Source organism: Cynara cardunculus, assembly GCF_001531365.2.
Source record: "Cynara cardunculus var. scolymus isolate 2C chromosome LG 9, CcrdV1, whole genome shotgun sequence".
Classification (NCBI taxonomy): Eukaryota; Viridiplantae; Streptophyta; class Magnoliopsida; order Asterales; family Asteraceae; genus Cynara; species Cynara cardunculus.
In genome coordinates, this window is record NC_037536.1 from 8,282,343 (window position 1) to 8,303,942 (window position 21,600).

The 21,600-nt window shown below is 35.3% G+C and overlaps 1 protein-coding gene and 2 pseudogenes across 1 annotated transcript; all 3 read left to right on the top strand.

The window, feature by feature from the left end:
* The first annotated feature begins 5,731 nt into the window (after positions 1 to 5,731).
* Positions 5,732 to 8,705, top strand: LOC112517741 (putative wall-associated receptor kinase-like 16). The gene is made up of 3 exons (XM_025125120.1): positions 5,732 to 6,557; positions 6,776 to 6,943; positions 7,516 to 8,705. Exons 1-3 carry the CDS (start codon positions 5,732 to 5,734, stop codon positions 8,703 to 8,705), a joined length of 2,184 nt encoding a protein of 727 aa, XP_024980888.1.
* Positions 8,706 to 11,459: 2,754 nt separating this feature from the next.
* Positions 11,460 to 16,100, top strand: LOC112517742 (annotated as a pseudogene).
* A 5,112-nt stretch (positions 16,101 to 21,212) lies between these two features.
* The window catches only part of LOC112517743, a 15,885-nt pseudogene continuing 15,497 nt past the window's right edge, over positions 21,213 to 21,600 (top strand).

A 21,600-nucleotide genomic window follows, 5' to 3' on the forward strand; every position in this document is an offset into this window, starting at 1 on the left:
ATCAAAGAATGACATGTGCAGATCAAGGCATTGTTATATCGAGCAAAATATGTTCGTCAAGATTGTAAGTTTAGATAGTGATATAAATTGTAAGATTAGAAATTTTATTTCCGCTGCAATGTAAGTGTTTGATCTTGGGATACTCATTATGATATATTGAAGTATTCAAAATTTTAGGTTGTTACAACAGCCATATCTAAATAATGAAAACAAGGGTCTTCTTTTTCTTCTATACAACCAATCTTTTTTTTATTCTATATAGATATACCTTTTGGCTCTATTCTTATATTTGAGTTTTGTTAGAATAAGAAGGTTATGAATAATTAAATTATGCCATTGAAAGGAAACTATTAAAGGTTTTCCTGATAGCAAATAAGTTAGGCAGTATAACTTTAACCTCAAATTTCTTATTTAGTTGCCATTACCTTTTCTTAATTAGTTTCTATTACCTTTTCTTAATTAGTTGCTATTAGAGTATGATTATTTTGCAATATGTGGTTTTTCTTGTGTGTTAATTAGTGATGGACGAGAATGTGCATGTGAGGTGGACAAATGAACTTACTAAACGGTTTTTAAAGACTTGTATAGAAGAGGTCCATAAGGTGGGTCGAAACGGAGGTAGTCTTTGTAAAGAAACTTGGGTGAAGTTGGCAACCAAACTTGAGGAAGTGTGACATGCAAAACTCACCCAAAACAATTGAAAACCCAATATGATTATTTAAAGGGAAAGTATTCGGGATGGATGTACTTAAGGAATAGAACAGAGAATATTTACGACCCAGAAATGAATACGTTCACCTTATCTAATCAAGAATGGGAAGATTTCTTCAAGGTTAGTTTTTATTCTTTCTTACCTTTTTATATATTAAACACAAACGCACGAGTATTATATAAATAATTATATTTAATTTGGATGCAGGGACATCCAAAAGCAAGAACTTAAAAAACAACACCATTGGTATATGATGAATTATGCATAGCCTCGTTCGAGGGGACTTCTGCTACAGGATCTCGTGCTTATGTCCCTAGTTCAACTCGTTAGAGGACTACGATTTCATCATCATCATTTACATCTAATATCCACACTACTCAAAAAATACGGAAAATGAGGCGGATGGAGATGAGGAGGAAGAACCAACTATAGATAAAGCGAGCACAACTCCATCTAGACCGAATAAGAAGAGTAAAACCAAGGTCGACATGGATGAATTTGCATTAGAAATGAGGGGTGCAATTTAGACACTTGTTGCACAACAAACCTCAAACCTAAATGCATGTACTGAACTATTGAACACTCTAGACCTTGATATAATGGATCCTCTTCATAGTGTAGCCATTGACATTTTTGAGCAGTCAACATTATTAAGAGAGACATGGTTGACGATCCCTTTAGACGCTGATATATTAACATCATGGATTTCAAATATGGCAAGACGATTGGGACTCACGAATTTGTTTTTGGAATTTGAACAAGTTACCTGGTTATGTGTTTTATATTTGAACATGTTATTTGCTGATGTGTTTGATATTTGACTAATTGGTTACGTGTTTTGGAAGTTGAACAAGTTGTTATTTGGTAATGTGTTTAATATTGAAGTTCACTTCTATTTATAATTTTATTTATGCTTTTAACAGGTTTATCATAGATAATAATAACAAAACTTTACTTCTTATCGTCGTATTCTTATATATGTTCTACTTGAGACAAAGGCGTTTAAGAAGGAAAAGAGATAATACGTCTGCAATGACTGGACCTCAATTTACGAATGAGTTACTTGAAGGTAGTGATCGACAATGTATTAACTCGTTGTGAATGTCCCGTGAAGCTTTCATTCAATTATGTGATCACTTTGAAGCAAAAGGTTGGTTAACGGATAGCAAAAATATATTGGTCAAAGAAAAGATGGCTATCTTCCTGATGATTATAGGTCACAATGAACGTTATAGAGTGGTAAAAAACAGGTTCCAGCACTCAACACAAACAATTCATAAATTTTTTCATGAAGTGTTGTATAAATTGATGGAGTTTGCAAAATAGATCATAGTTCCTACATCATTCAATTCTAATCCAGACATCCCTGGGAATAATAGGAGGTTACGACGAATATTTAAGGTAAATAATAATTCGATAATAATTGTATAACTTTCGTTACTAAATTTATTTTGACTATTAGCTTTAATGTAGGGAGTAATTGGCGCCTTGGATGGAACTTTAATACATGCTATCGTCCCTATTCAAGAACAACATTTATATGGAGGACGAGGAAAGGGTGAATCTTATCAAAATGTTTGGGCAATTTGTAATTTCAACATGGTTTTTACATTTGTTGTTGCCGGATGGGAATGAATTGCATATGATTCTAGAATTTTGTCCGAAGCTTTAACAAATGGTGCTATTGGATTTTCATTTCCTTCTTCAGGTATACTATTGATTTTACAGGTAATATATTTACTATATTCGATTGAACAAGCAGCGCTTCTCTAGCTTAAAGCTGCTTCTAGGCTGAGAGCTTGTACTCACATCGGATACGAAAGCACCTGAGTCAATAGCTGCCTCTTCCGCGGTGCTTATTCCCATAGCAGACTCAATAGCTGCGGTTACGGATTCAATTGTGGTAGGAGTTTCCACTATCAAGCAAGAGGCTTGGAAGCTCTCTTTTAGTCGGAGAAGTGCTACCTGTCGAATGACCATAGGTTTATTTAATGTTTTCAGATAAATATTACTTATGTGCTGCTGCATATACAAATACTCGAAGATTTATGGCGCCGTATCGTAATATTAGATATTGGCTCGGAGATTTTCGTTGTCAACGAGCAATGAACAAGTATGAAAAGTTTTTATCATTCTCATGCAAAACTTAGAAATGTTATTGAACGTTCTTATGGTGTTCTGAAAGCACGTTTTCCATTATTGAAAAAAATGACACCATTTACACTTGAGGTTCAGAGAGACGTTGTTATTGCATGTTTTGCGGTTCAAAACTTCATACGAAAGGAAGGTTTAAATGATGAGTTATTTTCTGAGTATGATCAAACCAACGAGCAAGGTAACAATAACGAGGATGAGGCTGAAGATTCAATCGCAGGGAGTGTCGCTGACCAAACATATATTGCTAGTTTAAGAGAAGAAATTGCGACTCAATTAATGCAAAATGAATATTGATTCTAGTTGTTATGAGACTTTGTTCGTGTTTTATTGTGTGTTGAATCAATTGATGTATTTCAGTTGAATTTTTAAAAACAAATGAATTGATTTAGATTACAGACTTCTGACGTAAAAATAAACAGTCTGACTGATTCAGATTTTAAACGTAAAAACAAACAATCTGATTGATTCAGATTTCAGACTTCAGCACCACCTTTTAAAAATCAGAAGTGAAATCAAACTTCAGACTTCAGCACCTCTTAAAAAACAAATGTCACCTAATATAACCATTTTATTTTTTAGAGGTTTTTTTTAATATAGATGGAGGTTTTACATGAGAATTTTTTGGTTAGAGATCATAACTTAATGACCTATTTTTTCAATGATTTTTATATTTATTTGTTTTCTGTATTAACCTAATTAAATTAGTATATTTAAATATAGATATCGTTATTGCAATCCTTGCCCAATAAAACTCAATAAAACCGTTCTCCATATAAAATAGGTACATAAAAAATAGTAAGATTCATCGTAACAACGCTACCAGACCCATTCTCCGGTTAACAATCATTGTTGGTATTGATGCAAATGTTATAGGATTGTGTTTGTATGGACAATCAAAACAGGACCCAATCCTAAACCATCCATGTCATATTGATACCACTTACAATTGACTTGATAAACCGTGCAAGTAACATGTCAAAATTGGTTTGCTTTAACATACAAAAACTTCCATATTACCTTGTACCATAATTTAATTATCAATACATTATAAGATATGGTCGAAAGTCTGAAATAGTAGTATATATCCCACCTAGCACATCCACTCGCTACTTATGTACCTCGTTTACATCTCTACTTAATAGTCTCTCTACTTTTTGAGACAAAGGTCTGATTTGCTACATTCCATCCGAGATTTCACCTCTGTTGGATTTGTTTGGTTTGGTTTAATTCTCTACTTAATCCTGGTACGTATCGAAAAACAACAAACTTTTTCTACATTTTACTTACTTCTAACTTAAATTTTGTAAAATTATGACATTAACGTCGTTTTTTGTTTTCTTTCACAAGTTTTTCATGGTTTCACAATAGCTTTTTTAGCCATGTAGAAGCAAATTCAAGAGTCGAAGCACCCCCAATAAGGAGATCTTGAGCCATCTATATTCTTTAGAGGGATTAAAGCCCATTAAAACTCAATAAAATCGAATAAAACAATTTACTTTTACATCTTCTTAAAGTGTTCAAATTCGTCCTAACTTAGTGTTTCATAAGCATAGAACATGTTAGCTTCTCAAATTCCATTCTAATAATTTATTGTTCCAGCTTTAGATATTACAAAAAAGACATACACTTTTTTGTCATATAAACTTTAAATCTCATTAAATACTTTGTTAGAACGGTTGTTGGTATCATAACAGACCGTTTTAATTTGTTGTGACGAGTATCGATCAAATGTCTAAAATGCCAAATATAAAATAAATAAATCTCGTAGATACAAATCAAATTTATTAATCAATAAATAGACCATAAGTTCATTAGAATAGTAAAGATATACTTACACGAACAAGAAAATGCTAATCTATAGATAAAATCTAAAATAGGAATTCTTGTGTTAAGGATTGCGTCTAAAATGAACGTAATTTTACATTTTTGACATTTTAAGGATATAATTTATAAATACATGCTTAAAGGTTTATAGTTTGTAAAAATACGTATTTTATAATGTTTATTTGACCATCTATATATATAGTATCACATGTTTTATCAAATTTGGAAGACATAATTTTTCATTTGGGGAAAAACACCAAAGATGAAGGAGTACTAAATCAAAACCAAGTTTACGTGGTATATTTATATTGAAAACCTGCAATTGGAAGATTTAGGGGCCGTTTACCAAACGTTTACTCGGGTAAGCGCTTACCAAGTCACATTACTTCATTGGATTCGGATGGTATGGTTAGGACCAAGAATCTTAATCGGTAAGAGCGAGAGAAGGACTAAAAATCTTATCCGGTAAAAGCGAGAAAAAGACATAATCTTACCCGGTAAGTGAGGGCAACGACTCTAACAACGGTAAGTGCTTACCGGGTAAATTGTTAGATGCGATGTCGTTTTATTGGGCTAAAATCTTACCTGGTAAGTCAATAATAGTGTTAAATTTTATTGGTAAGCACTTACCAGATAAGTATTTAATAAACGGCCCCTTGGTATTTCTTCTTTCAAGTGATACGGGAGTTTGTTTTTTCATCTATTGTCATGTGCAAGCTTCAACGGCAGCGAACGTGGTTTGAAATTGGGTAAATTTGGATATCATGAAACTCAAGCTTATTTGTTTGGTGTACGGTAGTAAAAATAAGTGATTGGTTAAGAATAACAGCAACTTTTTTTTTTCCTGTAATCGTTTACTTTTCAAAGTCGACGGGTATCCCTATAGAAACTCAATACTCCTTTCAAGGATAGAACTTCTATAAATGGCTCCAACAAATCATAACGGAATACGCACCCAAAAAAAATTATGATCACATAAAAACAAGTAGAAACATGCATCTTCTTTTCACCCTTGTTCTATGTACTTTACCTTTAACAATGGTTTTTGGTGGCAACCATCAAATTTCCACAACGATAGCCTCAGGCAACATAGCAAAGCAAGACTGCCAAACACAATGCGGAAACGTGACAGTTTCCTACCCTTTTGGTATCGGGGTAGACTGTGCTTTAGATGGGTCATTTAATTTCTTCTGCAACTCTACAGAAGAACCCCCAAAGCTTATCTACGGTGAAAACATTGAAGTATACAGTATTTCAGATTCGGAGATAAACATCTCCACTTCGATCGGTTACACATGCTACAACAAAGAAGGGATTATAACTGACACATTTGATGCATGGACTAGCATTCCTTCCACTGACCCTTTCACCTTTTCACGAAAGAACAAGTTCACAGTCATTGGGTGCGATGATTTTGCCAACATTAGTTCGACTARCTTCTCAAGTGGCTGTTGGGGGACRTGTAACGAAGCAAATGAAGTGCCTKATGGGTATTGCTCAGGAATTGGCTGTTGTCAGACATCTATACCCAAGGGTCTGAAAGATTACACTGTTACACTTAACTCCTTTGATGACCATAAAAGAGTTCAGTCCTTCAATCCTTGTGGCMTGGCATTTCTTGGTGAGGAAGACAGTTTTAAGTTCCTTGGAGCAGAGGATTTWTATAACTATACCGAGTTTTATGACAGGACATTATCCAAAGTCCCCATAGTTCTTGATTGGGTTATTGGAAGCAACCGAAGTTGCAAAGAGGCTACGGAGTGCAAGGGTAATAGTTCCTGCAAGGATGCAGAGAWTGGTGGGTATCACTGCATCTGCAATGAAGGTTATGAGGGCAATCCTTATCTTGATCCAGGTTGCCAAGGTAAGTTTCAGTTTTGAAACAAAATCATTTAAAAAAAGAATCTTTTTCTATATGCAATGATATAAATAACTCAACGACGACTATTTTTCCTTTTTCGATGTTTATAATTTGATCTATACGAAATACTTTATTTTATCTTTCTCGTGTCTCTTTGTTTTAGTTTATGAATACTTTTCTTTGTTTTGTTTAATTTGTCGATATATATTTTTCTTTGCTAGACATCGACGAGTGCAAGGATAAAAGCCATTGTTATGGTAATTGCATTAATATTCAAGGGAGTTACAATTGTACGTGTTGGCCAGGATACACGGGTGATGCAATGACTGCAGATGGTTGTCGATACATTGCTAAAAAATCAAAAATTTTGGCTTTTGTATTGAGTCTAGGTAATTCTTCATGTAACTGTTGATTAACATGTTAAATATTACTTTCTATAATAAGGTAATTGCCAAGTGTATATGTCTATAGCCACCAATTTACAATATAAGATCTTAAAGACAAGTTGTTGAACAATTTAATAAGCCTTGACACATGTATTTCCATTGGAAATTGAGTTGTCTTATGGCTTTTCTACCTTTCATTTCACTTCATCTTTTCGAATCAACATTTTCTTCTGAAGCTTGTTCTCTTCGTCAACCTAACTATTTCTTCCCAACTGTTCATTGCTTTTTCATTTGCATCTTCCTCATTTAGTTTAGCCATGACTTCTGCAACTTGCCTTTTCCCTCCACCATTCTTCCTTCAGTTTAGCCATGTCTCTCTCTCTCTCTCTCTATGTGTGTGTGTGTATATATATATATATATATATATATATATGATGACCTGCAACCACTAGCATTACAACAATGGATCTTTATACGATATGCTTTCAGTTTTTCGCACCAAGAATCAGGTTCTTTCACATTTCGATTAGGTAACTAATTGAAGAATTTCTCGATCCTTTTATTTTCACATGTAGCTCTCGGTATTGGCTTGCTGGCAATATTTTCTGCAGTAAGTGGGATTTTCTTTGGAATAAGGAAAAGGAAACTAACCAAGCTACGAGAAAAGTTCTTTGAGCAAAATGGGGGTGTGTTTCTGAAACAAAAACTCAAGGCACCAGGGACTAGCAATGCAGTGACTATCTTTAGCACTGAACAACTTCARAAAGCGACTGATAATTATTCTGATGAGCGAATCATTGGCCGAGGTGGTTATGGTGTAGTGTATAAAGGAATTTTGCCTGATAAAGGTGTTGTTGCAATAAAGAAGTCAAAACTAGTGGATGGGACCCAAAAGGAGCAATTCGTCAATGAAGTCTTAATCCTTACACAAGTCATACATAGAAATGTGGTGAAGCTTTTAGGCTGTTGTTTGGAAGAAGAGGTCCCAGTACTAGTTTATGAGTTCATCTCCAACAATACGTTATTCCATCACATTCATCATATATCARGTGGAATGAGTTGGTTATCATGGGAGAATAGGTTAAGAATTGCCTCTGAAGCTGCAGGTGCACTTGGATACCTTCATTCACAAGCTACCATGCCTATCATACACAGAGATGTCAAGTCTACCAATATATTATTAGATGATAACTATACCACAAAAGTTTCTGACTTTGGTGCTTCAAGGTTGGTCCCATTAGATCACGATCAAGTCACCACTCTTGTTCAAGGCACACTTGGATACTTGGATCCTCAATACTTCAATACAAGCCAACTGACGGACAAGAGTGATGTATATAGTTTTGGAGTGGTCCTTGCAGAACTCATAACTGGGCAAAAACCCCTTTGTGCTGATAGAACCAATCAAGAAAAGAATCTAGCTACATATTTTGTCAAGTCGATGAAAGAAAACCGGCTATATGAAATTGTTGAACCACGAGTGCTACGTGAAGGCACTYTAGAGCAGTTACAAGCAGTAGGTGAGTTGGTAAAGAGATGCCTTAAGTTAGAAGGCGATGATAGACCTACGATGAAAGAGGTGGAGATGGAGCTAGAGGGATTGAGGAAGTTCACAACTCATCCTTGGGCTCGAGAACAAACACATGAAGAATCTACAAGCTTAATCGTTGAAGTTGAACAATCTGATCTTTATAATGAATGGGAATCTTACTCAGGTAGTACTCATATGGCGTTTCAAGAAAAAAAAACCACGTTAACCGGTTAAGGGGTTTGTTATAGTGTCAATTGTATGAGAATAGTAACTATGTTTTCCTTGCAAATTGTTGGTTGTATCTTCATTGTTGTGTTGAGAGTAGGTTTGGTAATTTGAGTGTATTTCATGTTCTTTCCTTATTTATTTGCTTGTAACTATTTGGAGCTTGTAATATTTCTTCGATGATTGTTTAGATAAGTTTATGGATTTGTTATAAATAAATGTCCATTTTACTCTCAAACATTCTGACTTGTTCACATGAATCCACTTCCTTTTGATTATGCACTCATTCTTCTAAGACATCATCGTCTGCAAACTATTCTTTAAAAAAAACACAAGTTTAAATAAAAAATGGACACTGGAATTAACCAAAAGAATTGGTTTAACAGTAACCATCTCATCTACTTGAGGGAGTGTATCGATAAAATAAACTCCCTCATGTTGATGAAACCATTGGCAACGAAACAAGCCTTATACCTCTGAATAATATCCATAGACTCATTCTTTAGTTTGTAAACACGTATGCATCGAACAGAATAGCAACATAGACCATGTACTCTTGACTTCCATGGCGTTGAGTTCATAGTTCATTGTCGTAACACATTCATCATTTTAATAGTTGTCTCCTACAGGTGATTGTGAGATGAGAATCATTCAAAATTTCACCCACCACCCAGCTGACATTACATAAAATACCAAACTCCCGTTAACCTTATCGATAGTGCATTTCATGGTGACGCATTCCAATGCCTGGAAGTAGTAATTCCATCAATTGTATGAAGTTCTTTTTGTGGTTGCTCTATATTGTTTATTGTTTATACTCAAAATCTTAATTTGTTGATATCTTTTTTTTGCTTTGCTTTGTTCTGTTTGTACTTGCATCGTATTTATATTAACCCAACCAAGAATGTAAATCTTCATGAGATATTTTGAAGTGAAAAATTATTTACTAAACATTGAACTTGATCGAGCCCTTCAAAACTATGTTTATTTTTTACGATGTGCGAAGGAAACACTACAAGAAAAATCCTAATTAGTGACAAAAAATAAATTGGTCACTAACAACCTAAAATTGGTCACTCATGTTGCTTAGTGACCAACATTTCGGTGGTCACTTTTAGTCACTAAAGGTCCGTCACTAATTTCCAATAGTGACCAAATGCATTAATAGTCACTAATTTGTGACAAAATTAAACTGGCCACTGTATTTGTGACGACTAATTTAGTCACTAAAATGCTAAAAGTCGTCTTTAATTGTTCAAGATAACGGCTTCATCAACATCCGTTAACTTCCATTTATGACCAAAAAGAAGTTGTCACTAATTAAGAAAACAAGAAAAAAAATTGTTAATTTTTATTATAGTTGTGATTACAATAAAATTAAAACCTGCTGATCTGAAAAGATATAAATCCAAAATATTAATTCATTTGCAAAACATGTAATTTTCGATCCAAACTAAAAACAAGTATTTCACTGTTATGTCAATTGATTATCACTAAAATCATTTAATGACTAATGAAAATAAAACATAAAATTCTTAGTTTTGAGATCCCAATGCAGATAACTTTGTCATCACGAGGTTCATTTTTTCTTTCATTTGATAATGCTCCACTTGAAATTTAACTTATTCTTCTTTAATTCTTTTTTGAAATTTCATTTGTTCTTCTTTAATTCTCTGAACTTCTTTCTCTAACGCCTTTGATTTGTCTTCCCCCAATTCCAACTCCAATCGCTTACTTTATGTGGCTAAAACATGTTTTGTCGAAGCAGCACATCCCTTTACGTTACCTGGAATACAATGCAGTTTTTTCAAACAAATTTATGTAGGTGAACACGTAGAAGCAGCTTCCTCACATTGTAATTCATTATGCACACCCAAACAAAACCATAAATATCATAGCAATCAAGAAAATGTAATCATGAAATCAAGCATGCCTAGCATATATGCCTAAATCATATTGCATATGATTATAAACATATTAGAAAGAAAAACATGAAAGTGACAAAAACATACGGATAAAGTGATTAAGCCACAAATCAAAACCATCAAAATTTGTGACCACTTTAACTTTTAACTTAATGACTAACATTTTTTGGTCACCAAACCGTTCAACTCAGTGACCATTATTTTGGTTACCAAACGCATGAATATATAACATCAATGACGAAAAATATGGTCGTCACAAATTTAGTCATCAAAATAGATTGATATGAAAAATATTTTTTTGCATGAAAATTAGTGACCACTTAGTGACTAAATTTATTTTTTGTTACTAAATCATATTAGCGACAACAAATTAGTGACGACCTTTCTCATCGTCAATAACGTCAGAGTTAATGACCAAAATATAAGTAGTCACTAATGAAGTTTTTCTTGTAGTGAAAAGTTGCTAAAATCATACAATGGTTGACGTGCCTTATATATCTTTTACCTTTTATAGTCGTATTCGTAAATAATAAAGACAAATAAAACACCTCCTTCTAAATTTAATTCTACTCATCAATCCACCTTTATGCTTTGCTTTGATATAATGTGTATGCACCTTCTCGATTTTAGACTGCAAATTAAAATGAACATTGATACAAAAGTTTTTTTATTCACGATCAATGAGAAATCACATTACAAATAAGTAAACATTTGAATCATTTGACATCTAAAAGTTCTCTTGCAACACTAGCTTCTTGACCATGGTCATCAAGTTCTATGTTCATTTTAGAGCTTTTGAATCTCGGAAAAACAATATTGGTCTTGATCATTGTGTTTAATGTCGAGTTCTAAAACCAAAACTGATATGGGCCTCGGCAAAAAGGACCGGGCCTTATTGTTCGTGGAGGCCCATGACCACGCTAAAGTGGGTGTTGCGTCGCGCGTAAATGGCATAACTTTTGTTGTGGGTTTCTGTTTCAGGCCAATAATACGTTGATTTGAAGCTTGAACTTGGAGCATGGATATTTTAGGCTTGAAAACATCGTTTAATATGTTTTGAGATATTTTTGTGTTTTTTGCTATATTTTTAATTTATGATTTAGGCTTTTATATATGTTTGTCCCATCATTTAGGTATGTTTAAGCTTAAGCTTGAGAGTTGCGGTTGTTAAGCTTGAGTCTGTCATTTATATGTTGATTTCATTCCAAGGATGGTCATTCAATCAAAACATAAAATTTCCATTTCCATCCAAATTTTAAGTTCATTGCGAATTCGAGTTTGAACTCAAATCTCATTATTCGTAGAATCAACAGTGGAGGAAGCCGAATGCTATTTTGTACTGTTAAAACCCCACCAGCTAACAACTTGCCCTTTCCCTCCACCATTCTTCCTTTAGTTTAACCATGGCTCTCTCTCTCTCTCTCTCTCTCTCTCTCTCTCTCTCTATATATATATATATATATATATATATATATATATATATATATATATGATAACCTGCACCCACCAGCATTACAAAATGGATCTTTATACGATATGCATTTAGTTTTTGCCTCCACCATTCTTCCTCTAGTTTGACCATGGCTCTCTCTCTCTCTCTTTATATATATATATATATATGATGACCTGCACCCACTAACATTAAAAAAATGGATCTTTATATGATATGCATTTAGTTTTTTGCTCAAAGACTCAGGTTCTTTCGCATTTTGATTAGGTAACTAATTGAAGAACATCTCGATCCTTTTATTTTCACATGTAGTTGTGGGGATTGGCTTGCTGGCAATATTTATAGCAGTAACTGGGATTTTCTTTTGAATAACGAAAAGGAAACTAACCAAGCTACGAGAAAAGTTCTTTGGGCAAAATGGGGGTGTGTTTCTGAAACAAAAACTCAAGGCACCAGGGACTAGCAATGCAGTGACTATCTTTAGCACTGAACAACTTCATAGAGCTACAAAATAATTATTCTGACGAGCGAATCATTGGTCGAGGTGGTTATGGTGTAATGTACAAAGGAATTTTGCCTGATAAACGTGTTGTTGCAATAAAGAAGTCAAAACTAGTGGATGGGACCCAAACGGAGCAATTCGTCAATGAAGTCTTAATCCTTACACAAGTCATACATAATAATGTGGTCAAGCTTTTAGGTTGTTGTTTGGAAGGGGAGGTCCCATTACTAGTTTATGACTTCATCTCCAACAACACGATATTCCATCACATTTACCATATATCAGGTGTAATGCTTGTTATCATGGGAAAATGGGTTAAGAATTGCCACTGAAGCTGTAGGTGCACTTGGATACCTCCATTCACAAGTTACCATGCCCATCATACATAGAGATGTGAAGTCTACCAATGTATTATTAGATGATAACTATACCGTTAGCTCTACATCTAATCCAATCATACGCAGTGAATTGAATCTCACTGCAAACATCCTTATCAGATTTGCTCTTTCCATTGAACGTCTTTCCAAAAGAAAGCAGCCATAATCACCTTGCTAACCTCTCTTCTGTACGTATCCCCAATCGTTGAAATCGCCAACCACATGTTACGAGCCGAGGAAGCATTTGCCGGCCACCAATTCACCCACGAGGCCAAATGTGCGTTAATAACCTTTGTCGTGGAGCATGTCACAAAGACGTGGTCCAAGTTCTCCGCCGTCACCAAACACGTCTGACACTCGGCCGAGTTGAGTACTATGCCACGCTTCAAGAGGTTGTCCTTTGTCGCTAACCGATTGTTAAGCGTACGCCATAAGTGGATATTTGCTTTACTGGGAACCCACTTAAGCCACTCCGTTTCCATATCATCCGTAGGAAGCAAGACACAGTCGATCAATCTCCTGAGAGATCTAACCGAGAAGGTGTTGTTCGATTCCAGCAATCATGACCACCCTTTCCTATCCGGCGCTTCGATTAGGAGACTATTGATATGGACACCGATATCACCAAGGTCCTTTTCAATACTTTTAGTATTGTTCCAGTCATCTCTCATTCCTCTAACCGCCAAGCTTTGAGTCGAGTTGCAATAGCGCACGACCGAGTTCCAGATCGCGGAAGGCTACGCTCATTCCACCACCATTTGGCAAGCATTGCGAGGTTTAACGCGCGTAAGCTACCAATCCCCAACCCACCACTCCTCTTGTCGCTCATAATCTGATCCCACGGCACCCAACATATTTTTTTTACATCATCCGTTCCGCCCCAAAAAAACCGGCATCTTATGCTTTCGAGAATGCTAATCACCTTTTTAGGAGCCTTGTACATCGAGAAATAGTAGGTGCCCAAGCTCCCCAACACCGATTTACATAAGCAAAAGCCTTCCTTCGATAGAAAGGTGCCTCGCTTTCCAGGCCGAGAGGCGAGACTTGAATTTCTCGATGATGGGTTGCCAACTTACTGAAGACGACATGTTACCTCCGACGGGAAGTCCTAGGTACAAGAAAGAGATCGATTCCTCCTTGCACTTGAGCCAGTAGGCCATACTTGTGATCTCATCCTTACTAACCGAAACACCAGTGAGTCGACTTTTGCTCATGTTAATTTTGAGACCAGAACAAACTTCAAAGCATGTAAGGATACTTATCAGATTTTTTGCATTATCAGCAGCCCAATCCCCTATAAAAATGTCGTCATCCACATATTGCAGGATAGACACCTTTTCCATGTGATTCGCCACTTGAACCCCTTCGAAAAGCTCTTTCCGCTGCGCTTCTTTCATGATGGCATTAAGCCCCCCGCTGCAAGAATGAAAAGAAAAGGGGCAAGAAGATCTCCTTGTCGAACCCCTCTACACATCTTGAATTCCTTCGAAGGGGAGCCATTAATCAGAACCGAAACTTTAGGCGTACAAATACATCCTCTCATCCATGCTCTCCATTTTTCGCCAAATCCCATCTGCAATAGCACATCATCAAAGATAATTCCAATTAAGGGAGTCAAAAGCTTTAGAGAAATCAACTTTGAAGATGAGCAATTTTTTTCCTAATCCGTTTGGCCCAAGCTATTATCTCGTTAACAATTACCGGACCATCCAGAATGCTACGACCCTTGATGAAAGTCGTTTGCGTGTTGCTCACCACCGAACCAATCATACCTTTCAGCCTTTCCGCAACGATTTTCGAGATCACTTTGCTCACGCACCCAATTAAGTTTATTGGCCGATAATCCATGAAGGACAGAGGATCCCTTGATTTCAGCACGAGGGATATAAAGGAGGAATTGCTACCCGAGTTTATAGTATAATTTCCTTCGAAGAACAAGACAGCCTCCGTAAACTCCTTACCCAGTTTGTCCCAAAATTTGCGAATGAACTCAAAGGTAAACCCATCCGGACCTGGAGCCTTATTATTACCGCAAGAACAAACCGCACTTTTGATCTCGTCTACCGTGAATGGAGCTTCAAGCCAAACCCTTTGAGAACCCGAATTTTTTTTGAAGAGCGGACTGCCAATTGTAGGCCTGATCGGGAATCGCCCAACAAATTTTTTATTGAAAAAGTCACGGGCAGCATCCTTTATTTTTGCGGACAAGAAGTCCAAATACCATTAATATTCACACCATGAATCCGAGACCTTTTACGCCTACTATTTAGAAGGCCATGGAAGAAGCTTGTATTCTCGTCTCCAACCGCAATCCACCGAGGTTGTGTACTATATTAACAACTAGCTCCTCGCTAGTCCTTTCTTTCGTTCTTAATAAATTGCTCTTTTGCGATTCAAAAAAAAAAGATGATAACTATACCGCAAAAATCTCTGACTTTGGTGCTTCGAGGTTGGTCCCATTATATCACGATCAAGTCACCACTCTCGTTCAAGGCACACTTGGATACTTTGATCCTTAATACTTCGATCCTTAATACTTCAATACAAGCCAATTGACGGACAAGAGTGATGTATATAGTTTTGCAGTGGTCCTTGCAGAACTCATAACTGGGCAAAAACCCCTTTGTGCCGATAGAACCAATCAAGAAAAGAATCTAGCTACATACTTTGTCAAGTCGATGAAAGAAAACCGCCTATATGAAATTGTTGAACCACGAGTGCTACGCGAAGGCACTCTAGAGCAGTTACAAGCAGTAGGTGAGTTGGTAAAGAGATGCCTTAAGTTAGAAGGCGATGATAGACCTACGATGAAAGAGGTGGCAATGGAGCTAGAGGGCTTGAGGAAGTTCACAACTCATCCTCGGTTCAACAACAAACATATGAAGAATCTACAAGCTTAATCCTTGAAGTTGAACAATCTGATCTTTATAGTGTCCCATTGATCCCGTATAGTTCTAATGAATGGGAATCTTACTCCGGTACTACTCATATGGCCTTTCAAGGAAACAAACCACGTTAACTGGTTAAGGGGTTTGCAAATTGTGGGTTCTATCTTCATTGTTGTGCTGAGATTATGTTTGGTAATTTGAGTGTATTTCATGTTCTTTACTTATTTATTTGCTTATAATTGTATGGAGCCTGTAATAGTTTGTCGATGATAATTCATAAGTTTTTGGATTTGTTATAKATAAATGTGCATTTTACTCTCAAACGTTATGACAACTTGTTCACATGAATCCACTTCCTTTTGATCCTGCTCTCATTCTTTTAAGACATCATCCTCTGCATACTATTCTTTAGAGAAATCGCAAGTTTAAATAAAAAAATGGACACTTGAATTAATCAAAGAATTGGCTTAACTGTAACCATCTCATCTACTGAGTGAATGTATCGACAAAATCAACTCCCTCATATTGATGAAACCATTGGCAACGAAACAAGCCTTATACCCCTAAATAACACCCATAGACTCGTTCTTTAGCTTGTAAGCACATATGCTATCAAACAGGGTTATCCTCTGGTAATAGCACCATAGACTACGTACTATTGACTTCCATGGCGTTGAGTTCATTGTTCATTGTTGTAACACATTCTTCACTTTAGTAGTTATCTCCTACAGGTGATTGTCAGACAAGAATCATTCAAAATTTCACCCACCACCCACCACTTAGCTGACACTACATAAATTACCAAACTACCATTAACCTTATCAAATATTGCATTTCATGGTGATGGATTACAATGCTTGGAAGTAGTCATTCCATCAACTGTATGAAGTTTTTTCTATAGTTGCTCTATATAATTGTTTGTTTATACTTGAACTCTTAATTTGTTGATATCGTTTTTGGCTTTGCTGTGTTTTGTTTGTAAAAGTACTCTTGCAACACTAGCTTGTTGATCATGGTCATCAAGTTCTATGTTCATTTTAGAGCATTTGAATCCTGGAAAAACAATATCGGTCATGGTCATTGGGTTTAACGTTGATTTTTAAAACCAAAACTGATATGGGCCTCCGCAAGAAGGACTGGGACTTATTGTTCGTGGAGGCCCATGACCACGCTAATAGTGGGTGTTGCCCGCGCTTAAATGGCATAACTATTTATTACGGGAAAAAAATCTCGTTAACGGGCTACACTGAACCGACTGTCTTTTTGTATAGTGACTTAATTAACCCTTTTGTTTCGTATGAAATTATAAGCCTCTTCAATATTGAAGTTTTTTCTGGTAGCTTTGATTACATGGAGACAAACAGAAAATGAAGACAAAAAAGTAATTTAAAGGAGATGCCATCCCCATCTCCTAGAAAGAAAAAGATTTATTATGTAAAGAAAAGATAAACAAGATGAAAATGAGGTAATCGAGAAGATATCCCCATCTCCTACAAATAAAAACCATAAAATGCTAAAGAAGACTAGAAAGACTTCCAAAATGAAATAGTTAAGTAAACCATATACTTTGTTTTATTTCTAGCCCACTTGACGGGTTCTAATAAATCTAGCTTGTCCATCGATACTCCTATCATGAACATGTTATGTTATGTAAAGCGTATACATCGTTTTCATTCTGGCCCACATGAGGAATACAAAAAGTCTAGTCCATGGATGCACCCAAAACTACAAAATAAGGCTTATTGGATTGTCCAAGCATTATACTAGGTACGTAATGACACTTACATAGTTATAGCGTTAAAACTGTATATCTTATACAAATGTGTGACAATAAGTTGTTAGGATGAAGTTGGACATCTTAGCAAATTTCATCCTTATGAACAAAAAATAAGTTGATAAAACAAATTTTAGCAACATATGAAAGTACAATGTCATATTACTCTTTTTACATGACAATTCTTTAAGAAAAATGCTTACAAATTTGTCCTAATGACCCTTTTCGAGAAAATTAGTTTACTTGTGCCATGTTTGGCAACCATAAGTTAGCTTATAAGCTAGACTATTTCATGAGTTCATTGGAAAAGTCTCGTTTGGTCTAAGTGCAAAACTACTACTAGCCTTTCAATAAGCTGCAAGGATCTTTCAATAAAGAAATCCAATTATGCCTCTTATATTTTTCTAGTTATATCCTATAATGGATCTTATTGGTCTAAGTGGGACTAATGGGTCTTAATGAATCATATTGGATGCAAGTAAGATTAAACTAGGTCTAATTGAGTCATAATGGGTCTTAAAAATTGAATCATTTACAAGCACGTACATGGTCATGATACTCATACACATTTATTATACATAATCATGATACTCATACGTATACACTATAAACAATCAACACCATAGCAAGCACCAAAAGTAGCTAACGTGGTTTGTTTTCTTGAAACGTCACATTGGTTTTAGAATTTCATCTCATTTATCATTATTTCTTAGGATTAGAGCCACATCGTTAGAAAGTCCAAATCACTTCATATTTTTGTCGTAACATCTATTATAAGTTTTTGTTTTCATTTTTAAGGTAACTTCATATAAGAAGTCTTCATACAAAAAATCCATTAGATTCACGTAGCTACTGTCTTGAATAACCATCGAGGCTTGATTGAATGGACTATTCTTGGAAAAGACTTGGAGTTGACCTTGTCTTCTTCTAAAGAATCAATTACTTTCTCTCCATCCACAGCTCACTTATCTTCTATTTATTGTGGATTACATGCATTTCATAATATTCTACAAAAAAAAACATAGCGTTTACTGAATTCTGAGATGGACTATAAAGTCCATATTTTGTTTTATTACAAGTAGAAATACAATTCAATTTCCATACCTACAATATAGACAGACACACACATATACAGGAAACATTTAAATAAGAATGACAAGTATTTTTGGGACCTACGAAACTACTCTAGCTTGTCCAATTATGCCCCTTATATTTTTTCCATTTATATCCTTAATAGATCTTATTGGTCTAAGTGGGACTAATGGGTCTTAACGAATTGAATTATTTACACGCACGTACAAAGTCATAATACTCATACACATGCACTATACTCATACATATACAATGTAAATGATCATTGATACAATTATGTCCCATTTGAATCCTATAAAACCCATCAAGGTCTGTTCGAGTCCATTACAACTCATCAAGATCTGTTCCTATTGCTATACTCATGTAGGTTTAAAAGGAAAAACACATTGTCGACAGTCGGCACTATGTTAAAAACAATAATGAATTAATTACAGAATGATCATTAACAAGTACATTTCTTAAAAAATAAAATGAAATACATTTTTTACAGTAATCCATGATAACTTGTCGGATTTATGAAAGTTTGTCAAAAAAAAATAGTTAAGAAACTTTAGCACTTATCGACAGATTAACAATGGATTTATTTATTGGCCATTGCAAAGTTGTCAAGATTCTATTGATTAACGACGGAAAATCATCGGACTTCGTATTATCGTTTATCCATCTACATCCATCTCGAGAGTTTGGGTTGCAAAACCGTCAGTGGTACCTTGGTTACTCATTCGTAATATTTATGATGGCCAGTGATAGTTGTGTCCTATTTGGAGACTTCATAACGGTATTATGAATTGGTCTTATTACCGACTAAAGCAAGTACATTTATACTATTGCACCTTGTTTGAAAATCGGGTGTTTTTTTTATTATAGCATCTAGGTACATGAATATTATTACACTTGGTTGTACAATTGGTTACTTTTAGTGTTTCTGACCTCAGCTTCTTGTGTCTTATCCGATCGTTTCCAATGACAATGAGAGTCTTGATCAACGACCATGTCTTCTTAGAAGTTGTCCACAGATTACGAATCAACCTAGTCTTCTATAATTCTTTGAAGTGTGAATTACATTTTTCATCCGACCATTTGTCATTTTTAACGAAATTTGTTCTTATGCTTCTTTTATTCAAGATTACTCTCTGGCGTTTGCGAAATTCCTTGGATTTTATCCCTTGCACTACATTAATGAGATTAGGTGGACCGAGAAAAAATTTCTTAGTAGTAACATAATTTTACTATAAAAATATCTAATTTTTTTCTTCACAATGTTATTATAGATTTGTTGGTTGGTTTCTTATCGTTACATAGAAGAGACTCATGTTCGAATTTCGTCTACATATATTTTTAAAAATACAAGATATATATAAAAAGACACCAAAATTGAAGTTAAATAACAACAAATATGAACAACGATGGGACTTGAACCCAAGCCTTTTGTACAAGTGCAAAAGAGTTTACCATCTAAGCCATTTAAGTCTTACATTAATTTTTCACTTTCAAATACAATATGATGTCACTCTTCAGAAACGTAATTTCCCACTTTATGATGGAACCATGAAGCAGTGGCATGTGCCTCCATATCATTCCATGTGGGTCCGTCCCCGACTTCAAACATAATTGTGTTTTTTTGGTGTCTGAGTAGATCTTTCGTTGTGAAAATAGGTCCAATTAGACTTTTTGCAGCCGGGTTTTTTCAATGCAAGTTTTTTCGGTGCAAGTTTTTGGCCAAACGATAATTGGGCTTCACATAAATTATGTCGGACCAGGTTTTATGACCTACCCGGGGTCCCGAATTTCTAGGCGCATGGGGTTTTTTGTGCAACTATACCATAAAGAAAAATAAAGTACTTGAAAGTTGGATGTTCTAAATATACCCAGGAATTAGGATACTGTATCAAAATCAAATTTGGGAGATATAATTTTTCATTTGGGGAAAAACACCAAGGATTAAGGAGTACTAACTCAAACCAGTCTTACGTGATATATTTATATTGAAAAACTTGCAATTAGAAGATTTTGTATTTCTTCATTCAAGGGATATGCGAGTTTGGTTTTCTTACCAATTGTCATTTGCAAGCTTCAACGGTAGCGAACGTGGTTTGAAATTGGGTAAATTTGGATAGCATGAAACTCAAGCATATTTTTTTTGGTGTACGATAAAAATAAATGATTGGTTAAACCGGAAGAAAAGTAACCAAGACATGTTTTGGATAGAATCCAACAATTTATCAAACTCTTGAGATTTGATACCACAATAAGAACACTAGGCTGATATTTACCCACAAAGCAACTTGTCTTCTGTTTTTTTGGTCCTTTAATCAAATACATCGTTTACTTTTCAAAGTCGACGGGTATCTCTATAGAAACTCAATACTCCTTTCAGGGCTCGAACTTTTATAAATGGCTCCAACAAATCATAAAGGAATATGCACCCAAAAAGTCTATGATCACATAAAAACAACTAGAAACATGCATCTTCTTTTCACAGTTGTTCTATTTACTTTACCATTAACAATGGTTTATGGTGGCAACCTTCAAAGTTCCACAACGATAGCCTCAGGCAACATAGCAAAGCAAGGCTGCCAAACACATTGCGGAAACATGACAGTTCCATATCCTTTTGGTATCGGGGTTGACTGTGCTTTAGATGAGTCATTTAGTTTCTTCTGCAACTCGACAGAAGAACCCCCAAAGCTTATCTACGGCGATAACATTGAAGTATACATTATTTCAGATTCGGAGATAAAGATCTCCAATACGATCGGTTACACATGCTACAACGAAAAAGGGAATGTAACTCAAGCATCTGATGCATGGACTAGCATTCCTTCCACTGACCCTTTCACCTTTTCACGAAAGAACAAGTTCACAGTCATTGGGTGCGATGATTTTGCCAACATTA